Source organism: Aethalodelphis obliquidens, unplaced genomic scaffold (assembly GCF_003676395.1).
Source record: "Aethalodelphis obliquidens isolate GAN/ISIS:26980383/991018 unplaced genomic scaffold, ASM367639v1 scaffold53, whole genome shotgun sequence".
Taxonomy (NCBI): Eukaryota; Metazoa; Chordata; class Mammalia; order Artiodactyla; family Delphinidae; genus Aethalodelphis; species Aethalodelphis obliquidens.
Window position 1 is genome coordinate 7,194,012 of NW_020837997.1, and position 18,419 is coordinate 7,212,430.

The following is an 18,419-nucleotide window of genomic DNA, read 5'->3' on the forward strand; positions in this document are numbered from 1 at the left end:
CCCCAAGCTCTCCAAACGCCAAAAACAGTTGACAGCCACCAGCTGTATTCGAAGAGTAATTACCACCACCTGCCAACCTCTCTCAGGCCTATCTTGAAAGACTCAGAATTTCCATCTGAGCATTTTTCTTATGTTTAGATGGAATCACCAGAGTCCACTTCTCCAGCGACATCTTTGATTATCTGCTTAGGTCGCCTCCAAATCCTCTAAGCCAGACTGAGGGAGAGGTTAATTGGCGGCATGCCCAAGGAAGGGCGATAAACCTGTAATATAACGGATAATATTTACTAAGGGCCTATGATATGCCATGCACTAAACAAGCATCTCACTTAATCTTCACAACAGCCCAGTGAAGGAGGACTAGTATCACCCGCCCCCGCCTTTTCTTTAAATATGTATTTGGTTGCGCCAGGTCTTAGTTGCGGCAGGTGGGCTCCTTAGTTGCGGCACGCAAACTCTTAGTTGCAGCATGCACGTGGGATCTAGTTCCCTGACCAGGGATGGAACCCGGGCCCCCTGCACTGGGAGCGCCGAGTCTTAACCACTGAGCCACCAGGGAAGTCCCCACACCCCTTTTATGGATGTGAAAAGTGAGGCTCAGCAGAGTGATGCCTCAAGTAAAGCGTGAGGCGTGCTTTGAACTAGGCAACCTGCCTCCCAAACCCACAGTCTCTTCTCCTCTCTTCTCTTCTGACGCTAAGCACCTCGGCTGTTATTCTTCTTACCCTGGGCCACTTCAATCACTGTTTACCTTCTAGCCCTCGAGTTTGAGACCATTGGGGTGCAGGGCTGGGCCAAGCCGCCGTGCTAACTATATGCAAGAAATGTGGGGCGCTCACTATAGACCAGGCCTCATCTCAATTCTCATCACCTCTAATTCACAAACGAGGAAACAGATAAAGTGACGCTTCTAAGGCGCCAAGGAATGACTGGTTAGGCATCCGACCCGGGACCAAACTCACAGACCTGGCACAAGTCGCCCCCCACGTTAACATAAAAGGGTCTCCGCCCACCCTAGCTGACCCTTTCTAGACGAGCCCTACGGGTCGCGTGCAGGGCCATGCCCTGTCTCTATTTCCGATCCGATCCGCTACATCCAGGCTGGATCGCACAATCCTCGTCGCGCGCGGGGTACTCTGGGAAAACCGCAGGAAAGACCCGGCCACCTCCACTACAGTTGTCTTAACTTTTGCCTGAGAAGAATGTACCATCGTGTCTTATTTTTGTACTTTTGCCCCCCCCACCAGCATTTGAGACTAGAAGTGGAGACTTTGCAAAGAAAACGTCTGTAAAAAGTCGAGTGTTTTCAGGCGCATCAGTCATTCATTCGGGCAGCTATGCTCTCAGGGGGTCCTTCACTCCTGGCTCCGCGGGCTTCGGACAACGGGCAGAAGCGGCTGCCAATGAGTCCCGCCGAGTAGCAGAGGGGGCAGGGCTAACTCTTTAAAGGAACCGCGACCTATTAGCAGACCAGAGGGTGACCCGGATGATGGCGGCCGGCGCGGCCTTAGCCTTGGCCCTGTGGCTACTATTGCCGCCAGTGGGGGTGGGAGGGGCAGGGCCCCCGCCGATCCAGGACGGCGAGTTCACGTTCCTACTGCCTGCGGGGCGGAAGCAATGTTTCTATCAGTCCGCGCCGGCCAATGCAAGCCTTGAGACTGAGTACCAGGTAGAGTGTCCCGGGCCGCAGAGCGAGCGGAGCCAGGGAGAGAGGGCGTGGCCATACAGACCAAGCAATGCATGCATTGAAGAGGGAAGGAGGAGGAGCCCGTGCGTAGGAGCGCGGGGGCGGAGCCAGGGAGAGCTAAGCGGAGGGGGCGGGGACAGCGCGTGGGAGCGGAAGAGATGGGAATGGAAGAAGGCGGGGCTAGAGTGGGGCAGCGGGGAGGAGGGGCCATCGGGAGAACGAGGGAGCCCTTCAGAAGGCAGGACCCTCAAGGGTGGGCGTGGCCAAAAGGGTTTGGTCGATTGCGGGAGTTGCAAGGCGAGACCAGAATGCTGTACAAGAAAGGGCGTGGCCAACCTGAGAATTTCTCGGGGGTTGGGCTAAGAGAAGAAGGCTGGGCTCCGTCATCTCATTTGGGGTGTGGCCAAGCCGGGACGTGGTCTCTAGGGGGGGTGTGACCAGATAAAAGAGCCGGTCCTGAGGCCATCAAATCAATGGGGGCGGAGCCAAGGCAAGGGGCGCGGCCAGAGGCACGGGAGAGGGGCGGGACTGGCTTGCAGGTGTAGGTGTCGGAGCTCAGGTAGGCCCCTGGTGGTGGTCGGTACGGGTCTGTGCGGGTCGGCCGAGCCCTGGCCTTCTCTGGCAGGTGCCCTTGGCCTACCCCTAGCCCTCCACCCGCTCTTACCTGCCCCCCAGGTGATCGGAGGTGCTGGGCTGGACGTGGATTTCACTCTGGAGAGCCCTCAGGGAGTGCTGCTGGTCAGTGAGTCCCGCAAGGCAGACGGTGTGCACACGTGAGTTAAGTCCTGCTGGCTGCCCAGGTTCAGTTACAGCCCTGCCCCTCACCAGCGGCCTCGGGTTACCACCCTGCCTGCCTTGAAAAGTCTGGCTGGCCGGCCACTCAGGGTCATGTCTGTGTGTCTGTCTGCCCAGGGTGGAGCCCACGGAGGCCGGGGATTACAAGCTGTGCTTTGACAACTCCTTCAGCACCATCTCAGAGAAGCTGGTGTTCTTTGAACTCATCTTTGACAGCCTGCAGGATGATGAGGAGGTGGAGGGTTGGGCAGAGGCTGTGGAGCCCGAGGAGATGCTGGATGTCAAGATGGAGGACATCAAGGTGCGCCCAGGCCAAGCTGGGGCCACTCCTCCCAGATCTCTGGCATTGGACCCTACCCTCTCACCTTGACTGGGGTCCGCCTTGGCCTGACCCTGCCTTTCCTACATACTGGTGCCCCCAACCTAGTAACAGTAGAACACTTCTAGGTGTAAACCTTGTTCTAAGGGCTTAAATAACTTATTAACTCTCCATAACCACCTTATATGTAGGGAGTGTGCTCTAATTATCCCCCATTTTACAGTTGGGGAAACTGATGCACAAGAGGGCTAAGTAACTCTTCTAAGGCCACACAGCCAGCAACTGACAGAGCCAATATCTGAACCCAAGCAGTCTGGCTTCACCTACTGCTATTTATTAACCACTAATATGTTCTTTATACTTAATTAGGCACTCAGGAATTTCCCTGGCAGTCCAGTGGTTAGGACTCCAAGCTTCCACTGCCAGGAGCCGGGGTTTGATCCCTGGTTGGGGAACCGAGGTCCCGCAAGCCATGCGGTACGGCCAAAAACAAAATTAGGCCTTCAATTCTCATGGCAACTCTGAGGTTTAATTCTGAGGAGGAAACTGAGGCCCAGAGAGGTTATTTACTTGCTTATGGTCACACAGCCATTGGGTGGCAGAGGGATTTAGACTCAGGCAGCCTGGCCACTGAGTCTGTGCTCTCAGCTGCCTCTCCCTCTCCCCCCAAACATGAACTCTCACCCCGTTCTGCAGGACAAAACCTTGACCTCCTTCTCCTTCTGTGCCACAGGAGTCCATCGAGACCATGAGGATCCGGCTTGAGCGCAGCATCCAAATGCTGACTCTGCTGCGGGCCTTTGAGGCACGTGACCGCAACCTGCAAGAGGGCAACCTGGAGCGGGTCAACTTCTGGTCTGCTGTGAACGTGGCTGTGTTGCTGCTCGTGGCTGTGCTGCAAGTCTGCACGCTCAAGCGCTTCTTTCAAGACAAGCGGCCCGTGCCTACGTAGCCCACTGCCATGGAAGAACAGGCGAAAGGAAGAGCAGCAAGGCGCATGCGTGTGAGACTTGGTCGGGGGTGGGGTCCCTTCCCCAGCTTAGTTTTCTATGGGAGGGGAGGTTGTGCAGTTCGGGCCTGAGGTGTGGGTCCCCCTGCATCTCCTCCCTTCAGGGGCTGGGTAGGGAATACCAGCTGGCTTGCAGACATGGACGCTCCAGGAGGGGTGGCTTAGCACCCGGAAATTGTGCATGGGGGGGCACTGCAGCGTTCGAATGCAACCCTTGCGTTTTCTGGCCCTGCCTCTGTCCCCTACTGTAAAACGTGCCTTAGCCGGAGCCTTCCAGCCTGCGCCAGCCCTACGCGGTACGGACGGGGCCCAGGAAGCAAACTCCCCCTTCCCTCCCCACTGGCCCTCCAAGCCAGGTCCCGGTAGGAAGGGGCTTGCTGTGGGATGCCATGCCTCCCTTCTCCTTGTGGCTCCGCCTGAGGGCTGTGCTACTGCTGGGGGTGGCCTGCTCGTGCTAGGGGCCGGGAAGGAGACGTGGCCGCAGTGTTCTTGCGAGAACAGTCACTTTATTGACAGGAAGGGGCCCGGCCCCTCGGCCCAGCTGGGGGCAGGCTGGGTGTGAGGTCCGGTAACAGAACTCCAGGAGCGGGGCCTCCAAGACCACCCGCCCCTCCCGCTGTCCCCGCAGGGGCCCCAGACAGGGCTGAGGGGTGGCCTCGGCCAAAGCCTGCACAGGAGCCTCATGGAACAAAGGGCAGTCTGGCCTGGGCACCAGAGTCAATAAATTATGGTCAGAAAAATCACAGAGCCTGGTGATTGGGGCTCAGGGACACCAGCCGGGACAGACCTGCCCCCAAGGGGGCAGCCAGGCAGGCGGGAGGGGTCTCCCACGAAGCTCAGAAGGAAGGTCGGGCAGGAGCCGATGGAGGTGGTCGCCTGGGCACAAGAGAAAAATCAGAAAAAGCAAAGCTTAACTGTGTCCCCGGCTGGGCTGGAAGGCCTGTGCCCCGAAGAGGGCGAAGGGGGCCTCTGGAGAAAGTCCTCAGGAGACTGCGGGTGGGGAGGGGGCCTGACTGCGGCACTGTCTGGGGCGCAGGGCCAGGAGGCCCTCTCCCCTCAGTAACTGCAACGCCTGCCGCAGGCCCCCGTCCTGGCCTCTGTAACCAGTGCCGTCTGGGGTGCAGGTGGGGGGACAGCCAGGCCTGTGTGTGTGGCTGTGTGAATGTCTGCTCCTACTCCTGAAGTGTTAAGGAAAGTAAAAGCTCTCCCCTCCAGAAGTGAACCCTCTCCCCAAGAGCAGTGCCGTTTGGGGTGCAGGGGGAAGGGGGAAGGCCAGCAGCCCCCGTCCTCAGCCTGAAGGTCAACACAAAAGGCCCACACAGCAGCCACCAGAAGCGTCTTCCCTTTATTTTAGTTTATTAATAGGATACAGAGTGCAGGCACTTACAGTGGTCAAACCGAGCGAGCGAGAAGGTCTGCTCACAGAGAGGCCACCTGGGCCCGACCCGTGGGGGAGGCCTGAGTGGGAGCCCAGAGGCCCCCGAAGCTTCCCCACCCACTCAGCCCTGAGCCCAGGCTGCCCCAGGGACCCAGGAGGAGGAGATGGCCCAGGGAGGAGAGAGCGAGGTTGGCCGGGCCGAGTGTTCCGGACCTGGGAAAGGCACCTCTGGCAGCCGAGGCTGGGCCGTGCAGTTAATACGGCCAAGGAAGGAATATGTACAACTTGGGCGGGCGGGTAGCGCTGGGCCCACTGGGCCTGGCTCGCCGCCGGGAGCTCCCACTGCTGAGAAGCAGACACACTCCTTGTGCCCCAGCAAGGACTGGGGGTATGGACACCCTCGGTGCCGTTTCTAGAAAGCCTGGCCTACTCAGGCTTTCCTGGCCAGAGAAGCCCCTGGGTGAGCACCGCCACCCCAGCCTGGACCCCTCATTCAAGATGGCACTCAGGACGCAGCTGCCTCCTCTGCTACCTGAGACCCCATCCCCCAAAGTGCAACACCCCGGCTCCCCTCATCCTGGGGCTCCAGGGCCCCTCCATTCAGTGCTGTGTCCAGCTGGGGATGGGGGCCAGGCCAGCCCCTGACTGGGGCCAGGGTTAGGGAAGAGTCAGGGGCTGCCTGCAGGGAGCCTGGTCCCGCGTGGGGACTGGAAGGCCAGGGGTGGCGGTGGATGGGCCCGGACCACCGAAGCTCCTGCACCGAGGGTCCTGCTCGAGGACCCCCGAGAACATGCTGCCCGCAGCCTAGTCGAGCAGGGATGGCTCGGCTGGGCGGATAATGGTAGGCCGGCTGGGCGCAGCAGGGGGTCTTCTGCTGCAAAGAGAATAGAGATAGACGGGGAAGGGGAGAGGGCAGTGAGGCCGGAAGCAGGGCACGGAGGAGGACCCAGGCCCCACCACCGCTGCCCCAGGCTGCTGCCCGAAGCCGGCTGCTCCTCTAAAGGCTGCTCGGGTGCTGGAAGGGAGTGTGCCAAGCCTGGACATCAGTACCCCCGCCGTTACTCCCTTGCTCTGTGACCCTGGGCAAGTCCCCCGCCCGCCCTGGACCTCAGGTTACTCACAGGAGAAGTAGGGAGGAAAGACCCTGGCCTGCAGGGTGGGGAGAGGCAGGGCTGGGGCGGGCAGTGACTGACGTGCGTATCCTCAGAAAGGGGACAGGTGAAAACCGGAAGGGGCCCCGTGGGAGGGGACCCAAGCTACGTGGTGGGCCCATTTGCTCACAAAGAGGACAGGCCCGAGAGCCTGGGAGTCACCCTGACTCCACCACTCCGTGAATTTGGCCTCTCTGAGTCTCAGTTTCCCCACCAGCCCAATGGGGATGCCAGTGACTCCTCCGCTCCCTGCAGGGCACAGGCTGGTGGCTCTAGGTGGCAGGCAGCGAGGGGGTCCAGCCTTACCTGGGCACTCCAGGGGGGATGCCGGGTGGAATCCGAGCTGGCCGAGATGGGATCTGAGGCGGGGCTGAGAAGGGGTCATTGTTGGCAAACACGCTGGGGTGGGGTCCGGGCCGGGATGGGATGGGGGGCGCTGAGAAGGAGGCTGCTGCCCCCACCGGCACAGGAATCAGGGGGGGCCCCGGGGTGGGGCCCCTCACTGCTGGGGGCCGGCCTGGGGGGTGCATGCTGGACACAGGCCGGCGCTGCGGAGTGGGGCTGTGGAGGAAGGAGAGGGTGTGAGCTGAAGATGGGGGGTGGCAGCACTGGCCGCATTCGTGTGGCCGTGGAAGCCCGAGGCGGGGCGTGGGGTGCTGGCCACGGTGGCCTCCTCTGTAACATGGGCTGGCACCAGCTACCACCCAGCCAGATGCAGGTGACTGCCCGGTCCTGGGCGTGGGGCAGCGCAGATACACTGGGCCCCTCCGTCCAGCCCCAAGACCTGAGCCAGGGCGCAGCACCTGTCCTCAGCTGCGAAGGGCTCCTGCTTCCCTCTGGCCTCGTTCCCGTGGGCATTCCCCTCTCACTGGCCCCACTCGGGCCTCCCCCGCTCCTCTAATCCCCCCTCTATAGCCAAAGATCCTTTCAGAGCCCAGCCCTGCCCTTCAGATCAGGTCCAAATGCCTCCAGAGGCTGCAGGGCCCAAAGGCCTCTGTCCCAGGTGCCCCCCCCCGACCCCGCCCAAGGCTCCCCTCTGGGGCCAAGCACTTGATGCCCCTCAGGCTGGTTGCTGTGCCCTCTCCCCGAGGAACTCCAAGGCTCCCCAAGGGCTCAGTAGGGCTGGCACCTTCTGAGATTTCCCTGACCAATCCTCTCTCCTCCCACTATCTGTCCTGTCACTGGTTAGATGTCCCTGCCCAATGCTCTGACTTGCCCATGCCAGGGCCTTATTTCCATCTCAGCTCCAGGGTGGACAGGGCAGGGGTTGCTGGTTACACCCTCCACGTGTCCCTCCAGTTCCCCCCCGCCTGCCATTCTCAGCTATGCTCTATGCCCCAGGAGGCTCACCCGTATGGCCGGGGTTGCCCAGGCCCCTTGCCCTCTCTGGCTTCTGTTTGGGGCTTAACCAATGGAAGGCACCAGGAGACAGGCAGGCCTTTAACCCTCTGTCTCCAGTCCCTTCAGGCCTAGGCGGGGAGGCAGTCCCACACTGGCTAGCCCTGGGTGCTGAGCCATCCGTGGTCGGGGCCCCTGCACCCCGCCCACCCATGGGTTGTGCCCTGATGGACACATGGGGGCGTGGCAGGGGGTGGAGCTGGGATCCCGCAGGCAGCAGCCTCTGCAGCCTGCAGGCGACCAGGCCTCGCAGACCTGTGGCTGCTGGTGCTCTGGAGCCAGGTGTCATCAACGGGCGGGGGCACGGGTGTGGACACTGTGCTGGTGCTGATGTCCCCGATGATGCTGAGCGCCTCCTTGAGCGCGTGGTACATGCGCAGCATGTCGTCCCGCCGCTGGGCCTGGTCAGCCGACTCCTCCATGAGGCTGCTCTGGTCCGCCGATGAGTACAGGTACGCCAGCAGCTCATGGTGGATGAAGGCCTTCGTCTGAGGACAAGGGTTGGAGAGGTCAGGGCTTCCCACCACACCAGCCAAGAGCTCATCCAGCCTTGCGAAGGGCCAGAAGAGCACCCAGCATGCTGGGCGGGGCTTCGTCTTTCACCTGACTGCAGAACGTGGGAGATACTTACAAGGAGGTGAGCTCTCCACTCAGTTGTCTCCCGAGTCCCTCAGGGGTGCTTGCAAGTGTTCTTCCAACCCATTTCATCAGATTCTTGTGAAACTTATTCCTAAAATCTTATCTTTTTTCTTTTTTTCCTTCCACATGGCTTGTGGGATCTTGGTCCCTGGACCAGGTATTGAACCCAGGTCCTTGGCAGTGAAAATGCGGAGTCCTAACCACTAGAATGCCAGGGAATTCCTGAATCTTATCTCTTTTATTGCTATCTTTTCTCCCGTTATATCTTTTTTTTTTGGCTGCATTGGGTCTTCGTCACTGTGTGTGGGCTTTTCCCTAGTTGTGGCGAGCAGGGGCTACGCTTTGTTGAGGTGCGTGGGCTTCTCATTGCGGTGGCTTCTCTAATGGAGCACGGGCTCTAGTAGTTGTGGCTCGCGGGCTCTAGAGATCAGGCTCAGAAGTTGTGATGCACGGGCTTAGTTGCTCCAGAGCATGTGGGATCTTCCCGGACCAAGGCTCGAACCAACGTCCCCTGCATTGGCAGGCGGATTCTTATCCACTGTGCCACCAGGGAAATCCCTCAGTCACTTTTCTTGGGGTTTCTAAGTATACATGTTCATGTTTACATACAAACAGTTTTTCCTATTCTTTTTGACGTTCACAGCTTTAAATTATTTTTCTTGGGACTTCCCTGGTGGCGCAGTGGTTAAGAATCCGCCTGCCAATGCAGGGGACATGGGTTTGATCCCTGGTCCGGGAAGATCCCACATGCCGCAGAGCAGCTGGGCTCCTGCACCACAATTACTGAGCCTGCGCTCTAGAGTCTGCGAGCCACAACTATTGAGACCGCGTGCCACAACTAACGAAGCCTGCACGCCTAGAGCCCGTGCTCTGCAACAAAGAGAAGCCACTGCAATGAGAAGCCCATGCACTGTAACCAAGACCCAACACAGCCATAAGTAAATAAATAAATAAATAAATAAATAAATAATTTTTCTTGTCTAACTTCATTGCCTAGTCACCCTACAAGAAGATTAAATAAAAGTGGAAATAGCCAACTTGTTCTTGATTTTGGAGGGGATGCTTCCAGAGCTTCCCCATTAAGGGCAAGAGTGGTTTTGAGACTGAAATATCAATTCAATGGATGTATGAGATCTCATAAGAGAAGTCTCCTTCTACAATTGTCCTTTTAAGAATGGATGTCGGGGACTTCCCTGGTGGCGCAGTGGCTAAGAATCTGCCTGCCAATGCAGGGCACATGGGTTCAAGCCCTTGTCAGGAATATCCCACATGCCGCGGAGCAACTAAGCCTGTGTGCCACGACTACTGAGCCTGCGTTCTAGAGCCTGCGAGCCACAACTACTGAAGCCCGTGTGCCTGGAGCCTGGGCTCCGCAACAAGAGAAGCCACCGCAATGAGAAGCATGTGCACTGCAACGAAGAGCAGCCCCCATTCGCTGCAACTAGAGAAAGCCCACACGCAGCAACAAAGACCCAACGCAGCCAAAAATAAATAAATTAAATTAATTAATTAAAAAAAATGGATGTTGATCGCTAATTATAAGAGAAGTGCAAATTAAGACTACAATGAAGTATACCTCACACCAGTCAGAATGGCCATCATCAAAACGTCTACAAATAATAAATGCTGGAGAGAGTGTGGAGAAAAAGAACCCTCCTACACTGTGGGTGGGAATGTAAATTGGTGCAGCCACTATGGAAAACAGTATGGAAGTTCCTTAAAAAACTAAAAATGGAATTACCATATGACCCAGCAATCCCACTCCTGGGCATATGCCCAGACAAAACTATAACTGGAAAAGATACATGCACCCCTATGTTCACAGCAGCACTATTTACAATAGCCAAGACATGGAAGGAACCCAAGTGCCCATCGAGAGATGAATGGATAAAGAAAATGTGGTACATATATACAATGGAATACTACTCAGCCATAAAGAAGAATGGATATGATATCACTTATATGTGGAATCTAAAATATGATACTGGGCTTCCCTGGTGGCGCAGTGGTTGAGAGTCCTCCTGCCGATGCAGGGGACACGGGTTCGTGCCCCGGTCCGGGAAGATCCCACATGCCGCGGGGCGGCTGGGCCCGTGAGCCATGGCCGCTGAGCCTGCGCGTCCGGAGCCTGTGCTCCGCAACGGGAGAGGCCACAACAGTGAGAGGCCCATGTACCACAAAAAAAAACAAAAAACAAAAAACAATAAAATGTGATACAAATGAATTCATTTATAAGACAGAAACAGACTCATAGACACGGAAAACAAACTTACGGTTACCAAAGGGGAAAGGGTGGAGGGATGGATAAATTAGGAGTTTGGGATTAGCAGACACAAACTACTATATATAAAATAAACAACAATGTTCTACTGTATACTGCAGGGAACTATATTAAATATCCTATAATAAACTATAATGGAAAAGAACATGAAAAAAATACATATATGGATGGATGAATTTTCTCGAACTTTCAACACATACAAAGATGACAGTGCTGGATAGTTTTTCATTTGCGAACCACGTAAATGCACTAGCTAGTGAAACATTTAAATTCTGAAAAATGAGTAAAAGAGAAAATAAAATATAACCTAAAGATACAGTGAAAACTCCTCTGTCCACTCTGGCCTCCTTAGGCCCCCTGAGTTCTCCCTCTAGGGAGCAACTGGTCACTAGGCTCTTGTACAAACTTCCAGATTTCTAGGCATATTATAGATAGACAAATAGATAATTTCCCTTCCGTTTTTACACAAATGGAGCCTTTCTGATCCTTCTGTTATGCTCTATACCTTTTCTGTTTTAATAAAGTTATTACAGACCTGGAGATAGTTCTCATCCTTTTGTGTTTTGGTATTTTTTGCAATAGATTGGATATTTATTTAATGGATTCTAAGAAATGGATAGAGACTTCTTATCTTTGGCCACTATAAAACACGCTGAAAAGAATAACCATGTACGTGCTCAATTTGCATGTTGGCAAATGTCTCTGTGGGAGAAATCCCTGCAAGGAGAACTGCTGGGTCAAAGCATACATGAATTTAAAAGTTCATAGCTGCAGCAAATCCCATCTATACGTGAACAAGGTACTAGGACACCCATGAAACTTAACACTGACCACCACTGAAGAAGAGACTGGGAAGAACGGAGTGAAAGGGAAGGGACACGGGATTTTTGCTTTAGACTCTGTCGTATTTAGAGGTCTTATAGTCACAACATAAACTGAACCTGGGTTACATAGCTTTCTGAGTGCCTAGTGCTGAGCCCAAGGCCTGAATCCTCCCAGCAGCCTGGAGCAGGAGACATCAGTACAGCTGCATTTCACCGAAGAGAAGCCTGATACCCTGAGAGGTTCAGGAGCCCCGGAGGTAGCAGGTAACGCCCTGGGGTGAAGGCAGGCCGGGCTGCAGGCCACCAGGAGGCCACAGCTGGGGACAGACTCAGCCTGGGTTTGAATCCCACCCCTCACTCTTCTGAGTGACTTGGGTCAGGCTTCTTGACCTCTCTGGGCCTCTGTTTTCCTGTCTATAAAATGGGGATGATAGCAGGCCCTCTCCCAGGGTTACTGTAAGGCTGGAAAACTTTAGAGCAAATGCACAAGCGTGGTGATAGCTTCAATGACCCGATTAAACGGGGGTGTGAGCCCCGTGTGTCTGTACCTTCTCATTTCCCAAGAGAGGCTGAGGATCCTGACTGTGATGTTTAAAAGGTGGTGAGACTCACTCTCATTTCTTTTTTTTTTGTGGTATGTGGACCTCTCACTTTTGTGGCCTCTCCCGTTGCAGACCACAGGCTCTGGACGCGCAGGCTCAGCGGCCATGGCTCACGGGCCCAGCCGCTCCGCGGCACGTGGGATCTTCCCGGACCGGGGCACGAACCCGTGTCCCCTGCATCGGCAGGCGGACTCTCAACCACTGCGCCACCAGGGAAGCCCTCACTCTCATTTCTGATTTTATACTGACTGTGTTCATCCCAAATCTGGCTGTGGCCGCCCCGTCTTGGGGGAAGGGGGACCCGGAGGGGCAGGCACTCACATTGTTGATCATGAGGTGCATGATGGTCTTTGGCATGAGGTCACGGATGGACTTGTTGATGATGGCCACATAGGAGTCCACCAGGTTGCGAATGGTCTCCACCTGCCGCTCCAGCTGCGGGTCCATGGAGAAGGTGTTCTCCTGGGCTCCGTCCTCATTTTCTGCCTGCAAGCGGGGAGGGGAGGCCATGAGGGGTGACTGCAGCCTGAGTCCAGCGTGGGGAGCCCCCCTCCTCTGGGGATTGCTTGCCCTACCCCACCCGCAGCTGACCCTCTGGGGCTGGCCCCTCATGGCCGCGTTGGCACCACGTGGCCCTTCCTGCCCCTGGGCTGAGCTGCCCGGACCTGGGGGTGACCACAGTCCAAAGATGGGCTAGTGCCTCTCACCTGGGGATTGGAACATGTTAATTTGGGGGCCATGTTCACTCCGCCTCAAGGACAGGAAAAAAGGAGAGAGAACAAAGCAGACAGGATCCTGGTCCACGTGTGTCCCTGTCCTTGACTTTAGCTGGAGAACCTTCTGGGCGCTGATGACAGAACCCTCACCAGCCCTTTCTGCTTTGTCTGCTCAAGAGGGTATGGGCTACATGCCCTCAGAGAGTGCTGGCAAACACAGCCTGAAATGACCCATCCCGTGAGATGCTGGCCGCCCTTCTCCCAGGTGGGGTCAGCTCAGCCCAAGGTGTGCCGGCCGGGCAGGGCGTTCCTCACCTGGTCCTTCTCAGGGTAGACCCCGGCTCGGAGGAATGAGGCCTTCCAGCTGTCCACGTCCTCCTGGGAGTCACAGGCCAGCTCAATCTGCCGCAGGTCCTTGTAGACGTTCCTGCGGTGAGAGGGAGGGAGGGAAAGGCGCATGCTTGACCCTGCCCGTGGGCCCGGTGGGTGCAGTGAGCTGGAGCTCAGGCCCTGGGGTTGGCCTGACTGACCAGGATTCATCCCTGACCGGGGGCACTCATGACCAGAGGCCCCAGGATGGCAGCAGCCCCTGCACCCCATTGGGCTGATGGAGGTACCGTGAATTCGTGCCTGTAACACCCAAAACCGTGCCGAGAGCAGGGCGTGTGCTCAGCAAGAGTCTGCATCTAGCGGCATCTGCAGTGTTTTGTTTGTGGGCTCAGCTACTCCTCTCCTTCCCCTGGGAACTGCCCATCCCCTCCTTTATGCTCTCCTGGGGGAGCCAAAGGCTGCCAACGACCCCTCCAGAAGTGGGCAGTGACCCACGACACCCTCCGCCAGTTGGGGAGCTCCCGTCAAGGTGATTCTAGAGAAGCTACAGCCGCATCATCCAAAAGAACGTTCTGGCCTGACGCAGCAGCCACGAGCCACAGGTGGCTTCCTTCTGAGCGTCAGGAATGGGGCCAGCGTGGCCTGGCCGAGAAAGTGAATGTAAATTTTTATTTTATTTCCATCAATTTACATTTAAATAGTCACATGTGGAAATCCAAAAAAGAGGGAATATATGTATACGTATAGCTGATTCACTCTGCTGTAGAGCAGAAACTAACACAACATTGTAAAACAACTAAACTCCAATAAAAATTAATAAAAATAAATAAACAGTCACATGTGGCCAGTGGCTGCTGCCTTGGGCAGTAAAGGTCCAGCATGTGCCCCGATTCCTGGGAGGGAGGTGGAACTGGCCAGGGCAGGACTGAAACTCCCAGCAAAGGCTTGTGAACTGCTGGGCAAATGTGGGTCTGTGAGCGGAAGGTGCAGAGCCAAAAGGCTGGGGGAACAACGGACAGACACTAACCAGTGTTTATGGGCAGTGTTCTCCATATATAGGCCAGGATCCATGCTACACGCATGCCATCCTGTCCCACAGGGCAGGTGTGACTGAGACGGCCAAGCTGTCCCAAAGTCTTCGAGTGAGATCTGGGTCTGAGGTTAGGCACGGATGGCCTCACAACAGTGCTCAGGCCAACCAGCAGTCAGTGAGTGGCTGCCCTGAGACTTCTGGAAGGAGCTGAGAGCAGGGAAAGGGAGCATGTCTTTGTTGCTCCTCCTCCTTCCTGCTGCCTGGAACATCATCATGATGGCTGGAGTTTGAGCAGCCATCTTGGACAAAGAGGAGGAGAGCTGAGAAATAAGAAGGAGGGCCTGGGCCTGGATGCCTGTGGGGTTGTCCAACCTGCACCAGATGGTAAAGTCTGGACTTGATTTACATAAAAAACCCCAACTTCTATCTTGTTTCTGCTACTATCAATCTGGGTTTCCCGAACTCACCACTAAATGATACATTAGGTAATATCTTCACCGCCCCCCCCGCCACCGCCCGCTGCACAGGGGATCACAGGGCCAGGGAGGTGGGATGGCTGTCTGGCGTTACACAGCCAGGAAGAGCTTCCCAGCAGGCCTGTCCCATCGCAGAACCCAGGGTCTCCCACACACCCTAGGGTTTCTTAGGCAGGGGAGGTGGGGGGTAGGGAGAGATGAGCCTAAAAGCGTTATAAAGGTTTTTGGAGCCAGCTGATGGTCAAAGTGGGTCTCAAGAGTTTTAGGCCAGCCCAGAGCAAAGCAGGATAGAACGATTCTTGCACAAAACAGGTGGCTCAGCTGGATCTGGTGCGTGTGGATGGGCAGTGGGGAAGGTGGTCCTGGGGCCAAGAGGGAGGATGTCACTGCCTGCTGGCCAGTCATGAAGAACCACCAGGCCCTGGCTGACAGCTGACCCCTGACTTGGGGGTTCCCTGGATGAGGGTGTGAGTCTGGGCAGGGGCCCTGCTGGGTCCGTGCTCAGCCCTTCCTCCTGCTCTCAGACCTCCTGCCAACTGGGTCTCTTCCTGAGCTGAGAGAAGTATCTTTGCTTTTGCTAAAGTCTCCCACCAACGCCCCTTGGCGTGGGTTTACTGAGAGCCTCCTGGGCCCTTCTCTTCTCTGTTATACTGGCCCAGGGAATCTCATCCCATTAGACTTGAAACACCTCCACACAACAACAACTCCCCAAATTCACGTTCCTGCCCGGAGCGCACTCCTGAACACCAGTCTCTCATACTTACCCAGCTGGCTCCCCTGTGCGCCACGTGGTGTCTCACAGGCCCCTCTCCCTCAGCATCACCCCAACCCAGCCTCCGAATGGCCCCGAGCCTACTCTGCCTCTGCCTTCCCCATGTCAGCCAATGGCAGCTCAGTCCCTGAGCAACACCTTTCTTGCTCTCATACCCACACCCGCCAGGAGTTCAGTCGCTCTACTGGAATCCACCCCTTCCTCCTCTATGTCCTCAGCCCCACTTGGGTCCAGCCCCACCATCTCCCACCTGGGCCAGTGCAGGCGTCTCCTCCCTCGTCTCCCACGCTCGCCTCCTCAGCCTGTTCCCCTGGTGGCCACCAGGGGGCGCCGGTGAGCACCAGAGCCAGGTCCCATCCCTCCTCTGCTCAGAACCCTCCACGGCTCTTGCATTGTTTCAGCCTCCCCACCCCGCTGACCACCCCACAGAAGCACTTTTCTGTTTCTTGACTGACACCCTTTCTGGAATGTGAGACCCCAGGGTAGGGACTGTTCACAGCAAGTGCTCGGTGGACACTGAAGAATGATTGAACGAGGGCCATTGGTCTCCCTGGGACCTTGGGGGATGGGGGTCGGGGTCGGGGGCACTCACCTCTGCTCCGTGTTGAAGATGGCGAAGACGTGCTTGTTGGACATGAAGCCCTTCTCCACGTCGCGGATTTTGAGGTTGTCCAGAGGCAGCATGTACTTCTTCTCTTTCTCCTGAGGGTGAAAGGGGAGGGGTCACCCTGGGCTGTTTAACTGAGGCCCTGAGGCTGCCCTGGGCTGGACTCTACCAGGAGGACCACCGCCAACACCTGACGCCTCCCATGCTGCTTTTCCTCGGGTGAGCTAGTCTGGCACCGCCCTCCCCCTCGCTTACCTGCCCCAGCCACGCTAGCCTCTGTGACTCTGAACATCCCAAGCGGGCTCCTACCCCAGGGCCTTTGCACCTAGCATGCCCCACCCCCACCCCCGCCAACACCGGCCTGGTGCCCTCCTTGCCTCTTTTGTACAGAGGGACCCTCCAGGAGAGGCCTGCCCTGACCCCACCCCAAACTCTCCCCCTACTTTTCCCCTTGGCGCTTCCCCTCATGTAACACAACACACCACGTATCTTTTTTTTTTTTTTTTTTGGCTGTGCTGCGCGGCTTACGGGGTCTTAGTTCCCTGACCAGGGATCAAACCCACGTCCTCGGCAGTGAGAGCACGGAGTCCCAACCACTGGACCAGAGAAGTCTCCCCCGCCACCCCGCATTTCTTGCTTACTGACCTAGGGTCACCTAGACCAACTCATTGGGTCCTCGGGAGGTGGAGACTCCTGTCTGTTTGGTTTACTGCTGACACACAGTGGATGCTCAAAACTGGCCAACTCTGACTCTACCCAGATTCCAACCACTGAGTGAATGAAACCATTAACATGACTACTTCACGACGAGCCTGCAAGTGAGTTACCAATATGATCCCATTTTCGAGAGAAAGAGACAGACAGAGGCACAGAGGGGCAGGCAGTGGGGGCGGGGGAGGGAGCTGGAAAGCGAGGCCCCCGTGAGCTGATGGCCGGGGTGGCCCTGTTCAGAAAGTGCCAACCGAGTGCTGGGCATGGCAGTCCTGACGGCTGCTGGGGAAAGCAGCTCAGAGAGGACGCGTCCCTTGGTCAAGGGCACGGGCCTGGTGAGTCTCCGAGCTGGGAGTCCCACTCCGCAGCCCACCTCCTGTTAGCTAAGCACCTACAATACGCCTAGGCCTGTGCAGATGCATTGCTATTAACCTTTACTGGGGGCGGGGGGAGGAGGTGGCAGTGCATTCACTGGGTTTTCTACACCAGGAAACCAAAGCACAGCATCAGGGTACCCCCCCGCCCCTCCCCGACTCCCACTCGACCCACAGCAGCTCTCAAGGGCTGATGGAAAATGCTGCTTATCCAGCAGCTCATGGAGCCCTCTCACGCATCCCTGCCAGGGAAGCATCGCGCTCAGAGAGGGAAGTGGGCCGCCCTGGGCCACGCAGCGGGTGGACTGGGCCGCGGTGGGACTTCAGAAGCCAGGTTCTCCCCACGGCCCTCCTGGTCTTTGACCTCCTGGGCATCTCTGGAGAAGAGAGACCTGCCCCCCTCACACAGCAGCTCACTTCCTTTCACCCATCCTACCCCTGACCTCCGGAAGGCCTCAGAACAAAACCCAACGTGGCGGTTCCTCCCCAAATCAACAGCAGCCACAGTGGTGGCGGGGAAGGGGCCCAGGGGCCCTCCCAGAGGGTGGAGGGCCACTTGGAGTTTCAGGACTACTCAACGGGAGGCAGGAGCGAGTGGCAGGCTCGGTGCGTGGGCTCAGTCCTGACTGAGGCGAGAAGCTCAGCTGGGCCTGGCCCCTCCCCAGCCATGTGCCCTTGGGCAAGTCACTGCCCCTGTCTGCCTCAGTTTCCTCAGCTGTCAAAGATGGGTAGGAGTCTCGTCCTCCTGGTGCAAGGTGAGGACGGACACTGTGAAAGTCCCCAGCACATGCCCACCCCAGAGCTGGTGCTTGTGAGGCGCCAGGGGTTTTCTTTTGTCTGTCTGTCTGTCACTCTTATGCTCCAGGGTCAGTCAGTCCACCGGGTTCTGGGCAAGGAGAGGAGCCAAGGAGGTGGGAACCCCATTCATGCTGGAAGCCAGGGCAGGGGAGGAGGGTACAGGCAGGCCAGGGAATGCGGAGCCCGGGGCCCTCCAACCTCTCAGGGAAAAATTTGGGCCGGGGGCTTTAGAAAGGGCCAGGGCAGGAGTTCCCGGCCCGGAAGTTTGTGAAGAGCCTCTGCTGCTCCCACCCTATCATGTCATGAGGCAGGAAGCTTCCAGTTGGCCGGCTAAGGCCAAGTAACTGAGTCACAGTCCTTTTGGGCCCCGAGTGAGACACCACATCTGGAAGTGTTTATAGCGTGATTCCGCCCAGAGCACAGAGGCTGCCTTCCTGATGCTGCCCGCACGCACGCATACACACTCTCTCTCCACACACACACACACACACACACACACACACACACACACACACACAC

The 18,419-nt window shown here is 57.0% G+C and overlaps 2 protein-coding genes across 10 annotated transcripts in view; one reads left to right on the plus strand and one right to left on the minus strand.

Annotated features, from left to right (window-relative positions):
* Positions 1 to 1,101: 1,101 nt before the first annotated feature.
* TMED1 (transmembrane p24 trafficking protein 1) lies at positions 1,102 to 4,550 on the plus strand. The gene is made up of 4 exons (XM_027085157.1): positions 1,102 to 1,669; positions 2,363 to 2,460; positions 2,600 to 2,783; positions 3,535 to 4,550. The coding sequence occupies exons 1-4, from the start codon at positions 1,487 to 1,489 to the stop codon at positions 3,751 to 3,753; spliced, it is 684 nt and encodes a 227-aa protein (XP_026940958.1). The 5' UTR covers positions 1,102 to 1,486; the 3' UTR covers positions 3,754 to 4,550.
* The window catches only part of DNM2 (dynamin 2), a 94,224-nt gene continuing 80,104 nt past the window's right edge, over positions 4,300 to 18,419 (minus strand). For 4 of the 9 annotated variants that reach the window (XM_027085152.1, XM_027085148.1, XM_027085153.1 and 1 more), the window contains 6 exons: positions 16,003 to 16,112; positions 13,115 to 13,226; positions 12,405 to 12,569; positions 7,993 to 8,225; positions 6,646 to 6,900; positions 5,137 to 6,062 (listed from right to left, as the gene is read on the minus strand). In XM_027085152.1, coding sequence (XP_026940953.1) covers positions 5,993 to 6,062; positions 6,646 to 6,900; positions 7,993 to 8,225; positions 12,405 to 12,569; positions 13,115 to 13,226; positions 16,003 to 16,112 — 945 coding nt within the window. In that variant the 3' untranslated portion in view covers positions 5,137 to 5,992. Of the gene's footprint in view, positions 4,687 to 5,136; positions 6,063 to 6,645; positions 6,901 to 7,992; positions 8,226 to 12,404; positions 12,570 to 13,114; positions 13,227 to 16,002; positions 16,113 to 18,419 lie in introns of those variants that run through there. The other 5 variants (XM_027085154.1, XM_027085150.1, XM_027085151.1 and 2 more) reach the window with 2 other exon arrangements.